This window comes from Trachypithecus francoisi, unplaced genomic scaffold, assembly GCF_009764315.1.
Source record: "Trachypithecus francoisi isolate TF-2019V2 unplaced genomic scaffold, Tfra_2.0 Lachesis_group0, whole genome shotgun sequence".
NCBI classification, from domain to species: Eukaryota; Metazoa; Chordata; class Mammalia; order Primates; family Cercopithecidae; genus Trachypithecus; species Trachypithecus francoisi.
In genome coordinates this window covers 147,502,771-147,514,503 of record NW_022681453.1, presented here as the reverse complement: position 1 = coordinate 147,514,503, position 11,733 = coordinate 147,502,771, and the positions used below count along the sequence as shown (strand labels likewise).

The window sequence follows — 11,733 nt, the reverse complement described above, 5'->3', positions numbered from 1 at the left end:
CTCCTAAGACCTTCCTCCAACGGAACACAAGTAAGTCCACATGTGGCTGTAACTCTAAAGTGCTCTTCACTTCAGTGCATATAAGTCTCCAAATATTAAATCCCAAAACCTAGAAGCATAGGGGTAGACCTGGTATAACAGGTTTGTGATCTGTGAAATAAAGCAGGACACTGCCACAAATGAAGCCGAAAATAAAAATGGACCACCCTTTAGATAAATCAGAGGTCTATATTTCTTATAGTATTTATAATACTACGATATTGTAATATTTTGCTTATTAGGATGTCAGCAGTGTGTGTGGGCATCCCATTTGGAGGGTCTGTGGGAATGAAGTTTGCATATATTCAGCTGTGACTGAGACCTAAGCCCAGATTGGCTAGACTCCCACTGCATTCTTATGTTCTTACACTATTGTGGGCTCAAGAACACAAACATTCTTGATTCTTTGGTTCTGTCTCTTTCCTCTCCTTGTTGTGCCTCTCTCTCTCTGGTTAGATTCTCACGAGAAACTTAATACTAACTCTACTTAGTTAACAGTATTTTAACTTGGAAGTAAAATTGATAACTTTTTCTACTTCTATTAAATATCAGTTATTTCATTTGCCTCAATACTATCTATAACACATTACTTATTTAGGCTGCACTAATGTTAGATATGACTGTAAAATAAAGATTATTCTAAAAGTCACATAAAGTAGTCATTCATTTGGTCCACACACAAAAAATATTCAAACTTCACCCTTAAAACATCTGCTTTCCATCATTTTTTTCTAGTAAAGAGCTTTAATATTCAATGACTTACAATATGATTTGTGTAACTTAAAATATTTTAGATAATGCTAGTCAGGTACCCTTAAAATAGGTAGATTATCCTGCATCATTCAGGTGGACCAATGTAGTTCCAAGCTTCCTCTGAATGTGGGAGAGGAAAGTAGAAGAATTGAAGTCAGTGAAAGAAAATGTTACAGTGGAAGCATTTGCTGGTTTTGAAGATGGAAGGAGGATCAAGAAATAGAGGTGGCCTCTAAAAGTTGAAAAGATAAGGAAACAGATTCTTCCCTAGTGCTTCCAGAAATAATAATGAAACTCTTCCAATAAGTTGATGTTAACCCAATATGTTAATCTTCTCAGGCTACCCAAATAAATTACCACAGACCAGAGAGCTTAAACACAGAAATTTATTTTCTCATAGATCTGGATGTTAGAAGTTCAAGATCAAGGTATCCTAATGTAGGTGACAGGTTGATGGGTACAGCAAACCACCATGGCACGTGTATACCTATGTAATGAAACTGTATGTTCTGTACATGTAAACCAGAACTTAAAGTGTATATATATTAAGTTATTATAAAGAGTAAAAGAGAGATAATTCATTTACTGAAAACTCATTGACTATCACAGAAATATTTGTTTATAGATTGGAGATATAAAACTTTATATTCCTATTTTACCAATCTGATCTCTAAGACAAAACAAATATTAAACCTCAGTTTGCTGAGGTAAGCTATCATGTAGTACAGCAAAATCCAGGACTTTTTTTTCCTTATTGGTAACATTTGTAAAATTGGGTCTTCCACAGAAAAAAAGCATCATAAAAATGTAATTTTACTAATTGAAAGAAAAGCAAAAGATTTAACAGATGAAAAATTCTGAAGTATTTAGCAGAATAGAGGAAGAAATGTAATAAGTACAATCTTTATATTACATGCAAATGTACATTGCAGTGATGCTTCATAAGCTTATTTGTATAGTCCACAGTGTAGTGATTCCATAGGAATGGAAAATAATTTCAAGGGACTATGTTCCTCAATATTTTAAATGAATACTTAATGCCACATAAAATATAATACTTAGAATAGGCAATATATTTAAGTGGAACACTGGTGACAGGCTCATATACTAATAAAAATAAGGCTTAGCAAACAGATTTAGCCTAGTACTAATGCACTGTAAATATAGCTTTTTATAATTTATTCCTCCTACAATTAATGAATATAGATGACGCATGATGTGGTTGGCTCTGTTGCAGAATCAGGGGATATAGCTATCAAAAAGTCAATATGCTGTCAATGAGCTTACAGTCAACTTCTGGAGGAAATAAAATAATTTTTTTATTAAAAAACTTCATGGTCGGCAAAGCCTGAGTCCTGTCCTCTCGCCTTCCTCCCATACAGCGTGAGCTTCACCACTCGCTCCACCTTCTCTACCAACTACCGGTCCCTGGGCTCTGTCCAGGCGCCCAGCTACGGCGCCCGGCCGGTCAGCAGCGCGGCCAGTGTCTATGCTGGCGCCGGGGGCTCTGGTTCCCGGATCTCCGTGTCCTGCTCCACCAGCTTCCGGGGCGGCATGGGGTCCGGGGGCCTGGCCTCAGGGATGGCTGGGGGTCTGGCAGGAATGGGAGGCATCCAGAACGAGAAGGAGACCATGCAAAGCCTCAACGACCGCCTGGCCTCTTACCTGGACAGAGTGAGGAGCCTGGAGACCGAGAACCGGAGGCTGGAGAGCAAAATCCGGGAGCACTTGGAGAAGAAGGGACCCCAGGTCAGAGACTGGAGCCATTACTTCAAGATCATCGAGGACCTGAGGGCTCAGATCTTCGCAAATACTGTGGACAATGCCCGCATCGTTCTGCAGATTGACAATGCCCGTCTTGCTGCTGATGACTTTAGAGTCAAGTATGAGACAGAGCTGGCCATGCGCCAGTCTGTGGAGAATGACATCCATGGGCTCCGCAAGGTCATTGATGACACCAATGTCACTCGACTGCAGCTGGAGACAGAGATCGAGGCTCTCAAGGAGGAGCTGCTCTTCATGAAGAAGAACCACGAAGAGGAAGTAAAAGGCCTACAAGCCCAGATTGCCAGCTCTGGGTTGACCGTGGAGGTAGATGCCCCCAAATCTCAGGACCTCGCCAAGATCATGGCAGACATTCGGGCCCAATATGACGAGCTGGCTCGGAAGAACCGAGAGGAGTTAGACAAGTACTGGTCTCAGCAGATTGAGGAGAGCACCACAGTGGTCACCACACAGTCCGCCGAGGTTGGAGCTGCTGAGACGACGCTCACAGAGCTGAGACGTACAGTCCAGTCCTTGGAGATCGACCTGGACTCCATGAGAAATCTGAAGGCCAGCTTGGAGAACAGCCTGAGGGAGGTGGAGGCCCGCTACGCCCTACAGATGGAGCAGCTCAATGGGATCCTGCTGCACCTGGAGTCAGAGCTGGCACAGACCCGGGCAGAGGGACAGCCACAGGCCCAGGAGTATGAGGCCCTGCTGAACATCAAGGTCAAGCTGGAAGCTGAGATTGCCACCTACCGCCGCCTGCTGGAAGATGGCGAGGAATTCAATCTTGGTGATGCCTTGGACAGCAGCAACTCCATGCAAACTATCCAAAAGACCACCACCCCCCGGATAGTGGACGGCAAAGTGGTGTCTGAGACCAACGACACCAAAGTTCTGAGGCATTAAGCCAGCAAAAGCAGGGTACCCTTTGGGGAGCAGGAGGCCAATAAAAGTTCAGAGTTCATTGGAAAAAAAAAACAAAAAACAAACAAAAAAACCTTCATATTGGTATGATGGGGAAAACCTGGGAGAAAGGGCAGAGGAAGATGGATATAATTTATGTTGAAATCAAAAAGATGAGAAGGGGAAAGCTTTATGTGAAGACCTGCTGAGAAATGCTACAGGAGGAAGGAAAAGCAAATGTAAAAACCCTGACTTTGTAAGGAATTTAGCATGTTCACGAGAGAGGAGAGTCATAAGAAAGGAAGAGTATGCATGGCTGTCACCAAAGCAATAGGAAGAAGTTCATCTACGGAGACCTTTAGTAAGGAGTTTGGATTTTATCCCAGGTGTCATTGATAATTACTGGAGGAATTTAAGCAGAAGAGTGAACCACATATATTGCAAAGTTTTTAGGAGTGCCCAGTACTGGGATTTGCAAAGGAAAACATAGCTACAAATAATATCCTTTCATAAGCTAAAAAAAAATACGACAAAGAACAAGTCAACAACACATTTAGTATTATAGGGAGGAAATTAAACACTTAGTAACTTACTTACTTTTATTGTTCATGGATTGAAATAGTTCTGAAAGAGACCTAATATTAATATGTTGTCTATACATTTGTAGGTCCAATATAACTGTTGGAACAAGATATTCTAAAACAATACGGTCACATTCACGGGATATTCCTCTTTATTCATCGAGTAGAGTCTTATCTGGCCATTTAAATCCTTTGGGCTTGACCTCATTCCCTTTGCTGTTTTCACAGTAGAATTTATTATTATTTTATATAGAGACAGAGTCTCATTACGTTGCCCAGGCTGGTCTCAAACTCCTGGACTCAAGTGATCCTCCTGTCTCTCCCTCCCAAAGTCTTGGGATTACAGGCATAAACCGCTGCATGTGTCCTCGTTAGGAATGTAGAAATTGTTGGTCAGCCCATGATGATGAACGCTTTCTTTTTTTTTGAGATGGAGACTTGCTCTGTCACCAGCCTGGAATATAGTGGCATGATCTTGGCTCACTGCAACCTCTGCCTCCTGGGTTCAAGTGATTCTCATGCCTCAGCCTCACGAGTAGCTGGGATTACAGGCACACGCCATCATACCCAGATAATTTTTGTATTTTTTAGTAGGGACAGGGTTTCCCCATGTTGGCCAGGCTGGTCTCGTACTTCTGACCTCGTTTTCTGCCCACTGCGGCCTCCCAAAGTGCTGGGATTATAGTCGTGAGTCACTGCACTTGGCTGATGGAGAACACTTTCTAAAAGCCTTTAGGAAGAGAGTCTAATCAGGAAGAAAGCCATGAAGAAATGCTGCGAGCTAAGACCCCAAAGGGTAATTGAGCTAAAACTTCAGTCTTCACAGCCTGCACAACCTAAATGAAGCGCGTGGTTCATTTCCAAGCCTCTGGGCTTGGGCTCCAGGAATGGTCCAGGTAAAGAGCAAGAAAGGTTAATTATCAGATCACACCACTGCAATTATCTCATAAAATTTCAGGTCCTGTGGACCTGTCATGCCAATCCTGACCAGCGACACTACTCTGTTCATTAAGAGATGTATTTTTGGCCGGGCGTGGTGGCTCAAGCCTGTAATCCCAGCACTTTGGAAGGCCAAGACGGGCGGATCACGAGGTCAGGAGATTGAGACCATCCTGGCTAACACGGTGAAATCCTTTCTCTACTAAAAAATACAAAAAACTAGCCAGGCGTGGTGGCGGGCGCCTGTAGTCCCAGCTACTCGGGAGGCTGAGGCAGGAGAATGGTATAAACCCGGGAGGTGGAGCTTGCAGTGAGCCGAGATAGCGCCACTGCACTCCAGCCTAGGCGACAGAGCGAGACTTGGTCTCACAAAAAAAAAAAAAAAAAAAAAGAGAGGTTTTTTTTCTTTAAGCAGAGAACCCAGTGTCAGTTGTCACAGCCATAGCACTTTGACCACCAAGTGAAACTTTGTACTTGGTCTCTCTCTCTCTCTTTATTTCTTTCTGACAGCAAATATTCTACTCAGTAATTCTGCCTTCTGATGCCTTGACCCCATCCTAGTCTTTCCCACTACTATCCAGTCACTATTTTCTCCATCTACTGTAGATCCCGGTGCTTTTCATGACTGTTAATTACAATGAACACATCAGGCAAATCTCCATTACTCAACATTTTTATCTTTGACCCATATGCACTAATGCAAACTGCCCTCCCGCTTCTCAGGCCCACCCCAGTGTTGGCTGCCCTTTCACCAACTCTTCCTACTGTGCAATCCTAAGTGGCAAATAAGTCAACTGATCCCTCCACATCCTCAACTAAAATATAGAGTTTTCAAGAAGAAACCACCTCCTTCCTTGCCATTTCAAAATTATTTTTTATGATTACCAACTTTAAGCACACATTTTCATAATATAGTGAAACTCTTAAGAATGCTTCAATTACAGTCACCTCTTAGTTACATCTAAGAAGTTCAGCAAAGGTTGAATAATTCCAAGTGGGTTTATTTGGCCCTGAAATAAATCAAAAGATGTATTTGTGTTACTGATTTAACTTCCTGGATTTTCTTAGAACAATAGGAATCCAGTTTGCATTAACTGGTCAGAAATCAGTGCTGTGGACCTCATCAAGTCAGAAGAGTAGAAATGTTAAATCTTATATTTTTATGCAATTAATCTATAAGGTGAACAATAAGCTAGTAAACATGTGTAACTAGGGTAGACTAACTAGGGTAGACCACTAGCTTTCCTGGGTCTCCAGTTTATAGACTTCTAATGTGGTGGGACTTTTCGGCATACAAAATTGCATGAGCCAATTTTTTATAATACATATCTTCATATATATATGTCTCCATCCTAGTTCTGTTTCTTTAGAGAATTCTGACTAATATGATGAGTCTATTCCAAGAAATAACATAACTCAGTTTAGGAAATGATTGGACTGTGTCCTGAATAAATTAGCTAATTAATTTAACATGATAACTTTAAATCATTGCTTCCACCACTTTTACTAAAAGGTAAATTTCTGAAATAACTTCAGAGAAAGAGAAAATCATATTTTTATGCTGTACTAAAAGAAAACAAATGTTCGTGGTAAAGTCATATTATATATTGTACCATTTGAATTATAGTTACTCCAAAACAAACACAGAACTTCAAGTTACAATCTGATTACTAAACACTTCTTTCTAACTCTCTGTTAAGTGATAAATTTGGAGTAAATTGAGGTAGCATATACTATATACACATTAGTACATCTCTTTTAAAGTAATTCTATCAGAAATCATATCTTCATTGCTGCTCTGGACTATTCGATAATTATAAACCTCTGCACTCAGAGAAAGGGAGAAGCAGCACAGAGGATTTCCAGTTCTGACTCCACAATTTGTATTACAGTTGTTAAATATTAACAACTGTATAGGACAACATCGATTTGGTTTGAGCTCCTGCACTAGGCTTCAACAGATCAAATCAAAATGGAGTAACAAATGCTCAAGTTCCGCATTAGCAAACTGAAACTAAGTTGTTTATTTGACCTTCCAAGAAATCAGGAGAGAAATGAAAGCCCAGCCTCCAAACAGGGCAGTTTCAACCTACATGACAAAGAAGTTCCCACACTTTAGCCCTTATAAAGAGAGTAACCTGAACTAATCTAATGTTAACTAATCCACTTTTTGTATTATGCTATTTCCTCAATGCTGCTCAAGGTACCTTAGAAAAACTGACTACTTTGCAATGCCCCGTGTAGCATCTCTCTATTTTTAGATAAGAGGCTATCATATTCATGAATTCCTAACATAAGTTAATTACATCTTTAAACTTGTTGTAATTTATCTTTTGACACAGCTAAAGCCTTTTGACCCATTTCTTAAGGTCTGAAATTTTTGTCTTACTGCTTTCAAACATAACTAAAGTAAAACCTGGAACCCACAGGGAAATCATACTTAATTCTGGAAGATCTTAAAATTACTATGCCTGTAACATAGACAATTAACAAATAAATTCAGATTAATAGCCTAAATCTAGTTATGCCTAAGAACAACTCTCTCCAGCCACACTCACCCTCAAAAAAAAAAAAAAAAAATCACAATATAAAACAGTTCACATTCTTCTCAAGCCCCAAGCAGAGACATAGGTTCTGAATGATTTTAGTAAAACTCTACCATTCTGAAAACAATCACAAGAATTCTAGGTGACTAACTTCCTGCCAGTAAGTAAGAATGAGACATTATGCTATGCCAGAGGGGAACTGTGACTAGCCCAGGGAGAAGGCAACATTTATTGAGGTAAGTCACAAATTAAATAGCTTTCATGTCATTCAGTTACATGATATGTAAATTTTATGCACTTAAAAGATTTGGTTACCATCGAAGAAGACAAACATTTCATCCGTTGAATTGTGGTTTCAGTCAAAGTAAAGCAGAGCAAGCAGAGATGCATTTATACAAATATGTGGGGCAAGAAGATGGTGAGCCTTTGAGTACAAAGCCCACCATATCTGTGAGGTATGAGATTGAAGTAGGGTGACTGAGGCCAGTTATTAATGCAAAGTACCTTGTAACCGGGAGTTTAACCATAAAAATCCACTTCAGCATTTAGGCTCAAGAAAACAAAACACATATGCTTAGAACCAATATAAGATAGCCTTTTACAGTTTTGTTTGTTTGTCTTTTGGTTTTATTGAGACAGGGTCTCACTCTGTTGCCTAGGCTGGAGGCCAGTGGCACGATCTCGACTCACTGCAACCTCTGCCTCCCAGGTTCAAGCAATTCTCGTGACTCAACCACCGGCATAGCTGAGATTACAGGCATACACTCCAACACCTGGGTAATTTTTGTATTCTTAGTAGAAATGGGATTTTCCATGTTGTCCGGGCTGGTCTCAAGTTACCTGCCTGCCTCAGCCTCCCAAAATGCTGGGATTACAGGTGTGAACCACTACACCTGGTCTATAGAATTTTATATTAAACTTTGAATCAAAATGTAGATACTATATCAACTAGACCCAACTGAAACTGTAGTAGTAAAGTGTTCTACAAAACTAACAAGTAAACCAAGGACACAAAAGAAACAAAAATGAGTCTTAAAGTCAGTTATTCTCATTTGATTGCTTTATTACTGCTCAAAAACCTTTCCTTACAACGCAGACCTCCCTCACAAATCTGAGTTTTCCTTTCTTCTTTATAAATGAGAAAACTAAGCCCATAAAGATAAAGTGTTTACCTAATGCTGTATAGCTCACTAACTAGCTGAATTGAAATTATTCATAATTCATATCTGTTGCACTCATGTTCCCATTTCGTTGAATAAAAAGAAAACAAAAAACCCCACGTTCTCCCAATGTGCCAAATTTCAGTGAAAGTTGTTAGAGGTTATCTTTAAGGTATCTTTCTTATGTAAGATAGAACTATCTTGAATTTCAATTCAGTCTCACGACCAATTAGTTTTTAACTAGGATAGGCAAAATTTTTTTAAAAGCAGTTTTTAGCAACAAAATTTGAGAAATGAAAAGCACAGTTGTTACTACTGATTAACAAGTGCTTTGGCTTTTAAATTTAGCAGTGTTCAAGGCAGTGATATAGAGCGTGTGTATAGGTACACATATGTGTACATACATATATCCACATATATGTACACATGCATAAATATATAAGTACATAAATACTTAACATAAAGCTTATTTTGTTTTTCAATGAATATTAATCAAAGGCATAGAGCATGAAAGGCACTATACAGGCACTAAAAATGGAGGAGACAAATCCTAGCCAAATCAATTAGTCAAGAGAAAGAAATAAAAGGCATTCAAGTAAGAAGAGGGGAAGCCAAACTATCTCTCTTTGCAGATAATATAATTCTATGCCTATAAAACCCCATATATCGGCCCAAAGACTACTAAAACTAAAAAAAAAAAAAAAAAAAAAAGAGTTCAGTAAAGTTTCCAGATACAAAATGGATATACAAAAATCAGTAGTATATCTATACATCAATAATGACCAAGCTGAGAGTCAAATCAAGAGCACAATATCATTTACAAATATCCTAATAAAGAATAAAATACCTAAGAATACAGCTGACCACAGAAGTGAAAAAATCTCTACAATGAGAATAAAAAAACTCTGCTGAAAGAAATCAAAGATGACACAAACAAATGGTAAAACACTCCATGCTCACAGCTGGGAATAATCAATATTGTTAAGATGGCCATACTGCCCAAAGCAATTATAGATTCAATGCTATTCCTATCAAATTACCAATGTCATTTTTCACAGAATTAGAAAAACCTATTCTAAATTTTATATGGAACCCAAAAAGAGCCTGAATAGTCAAAGCAATCCTAAGGGAAAAGAACAAACCTGGAGACATCATGCTATCTTACTTCAAACCATATGATAAGGCTATAAAAACCAAAACAGCATGGTACTAGTACAAAAACAGGCACATAGACCAGTGGGCCAGATTAACAAACTCAGAAAGAAAGCTGCACACTTATAATCATCTGATCTTCAACAAAGTCAACAATAAAATGCAATGAGGAAGGACTTTCTATTCAATATAGGGTGCTGGGACCACTGGCTAGCCATATGCAGAAGATTGAAACTGGATCCCTTCCTTTCACCATATAAAAAAGTAAACTCAAAATGGATTAAAGACTTCAATGCAAAACCAAAACTACATGCCCTGGAGGAAAACCTAGGAAATACCATTCTGGACATAGGCCTTGGCAAAAATTTTATGGTAAATACTTCAAAAGCAATGCAACAAAAACAAAAATAGACAAGTGGGACATACTTAAACAGCTCCTGCACAACACAGCAAAATAAACTGTCAGCAAAGTAAACAGACAACCTATAGCATAGGAGAAAAATATTCACAAACTACCTTGCATCTGACAAAGGTCTAGTATTCAGAATCTATAAGAAACTGAAATCAACAAGGAATTAACAAATGACCCCATTAAAAATGGGCAAAGGACATGAACAGACACTTCTCAAAAGAAGACTCACATACAGCCAACAAGCATATGAAAAAATATTCAACATCACTAACCACGGAGAAATGCAAATTAAAACTGCAATGGGATACCATCTCACATCAGTCATTATGGCTATTACTAAAAAGTCAAAAAATAATGGATGCTGGTGAGGTTCCTGTACTCACTGGTAATGGGAATGTAAATTAGTTTAGCCACTGTGGAAAGCAGTTGGATATTTCTCAAAGAAGTTAAAACAGAACTTAAAACCATCCGACCCAACAATCCTATTACTGGTTATATACCCAAAGGAATACAAATTATTCTACCATAAAGACTCATGCATGCCTATGTTCATCACAGCACTAGTCACAAGAACAAAGACATGGATTCAACCTGGATGTCCATCGATGGTGGACTGGAGAAAGAGGATGTGGTGCATACATACCATGGAGTACTTTACAGACATAAAAAAAGAATAAAATCATGTCCTTTGCAGTAACATGGATGGAGCTGGAGGCCATTATCATAAGTGAATTAATGCAGGAACAGACAATTACACACAGTGTGTTCTCACATGTAAGTGGGAGCTAAACACTGAGTGTACATGGACACAAAGGCAGGAAAAACAAACACCAGAGCCTGCTTGAAGGGGGAGGCTTGCGGGAGGGTGAGAGTTGAAAAACTACCTATCAGGCAATATACTCACTACCTGAGTGACAAAATCATACCAAACTCCAAAAACATAAAACTTACCCATGTAATAAACATGCACATGTACTCCCTGAACCTAAAATGAAAGTTGAAAATAAAAAGTAAGCCTGTGTTTTCAGCTGAGTAATTTTATTAGGAAATATTCTATTTATAGAATTTTGGTAGTCTAGCAAATTTCTTTCATTTCTTCTTTCTATTTTTGTCTTTCAGTCCAAGGTGGCAATTTTTTTTTTTATTATTATTATACTTTAAGTTCTAGGATACATGTGCATAACGTGCAGATTTGTTACATATGTATACTTGTGCCATGTTCGTGTGTGGCACCCATCAACTCGTCAGCACCCATCAATTCATCATTTATCATGTATAACTCCCCAATGCAATCCCTCCCCCCCCCCCCCTCCCCATGATAGACCCGGTGGTGATGTTCCCCTTCCCGAGTCCAAGTGATCTCATTGTTCAGTTCCCACCTATGAGTGAGAACATGCGTGTTTGGTTTTCTTTTCTTGTGATTGATTTGGTAAGAATGATGGTTTCCAGCTGCATCCATGTCCCTACAAAGGATGCAA

At 39.1% G+C, this 11,733-nt stretch overlaps 1 protein-coding gene across 1 annotated transcript; it reads left to right on the top strand.

The window, feature by feature from the left end:
- Positions 1–2,134: 2,134 nt before the first annotated feature.
- LOC117084067 (keratin, type I cytoskeletal 18-like) lies at positions 2,135–3,526 on the top strand. The gene has a single exon (XM_033212389.1). The coding sequence runs from the start codon at positions 2,347–2,349 to the stop codon at positions 3,466–3,468; it is 1,122 nt and encodes a 373-aa protein (XP_033068280.1). The 5' UTR covers positions 2,135–2,346; the 3' UTR covers positions 3,469–3,526.
- Positions 3,527–11,733: the final 8,207 nt, after the last annotated feature.

Excerpts from the sequence above, each read along its gene's own strand:
- LOC117084067 (XM_033212389.1), top strand. The coding sequence starts at position 2,347 with ATGGGGTCCGGGGGCCTGGCCTCAGGGATGGCTGGGGGTCTGGCAGGA.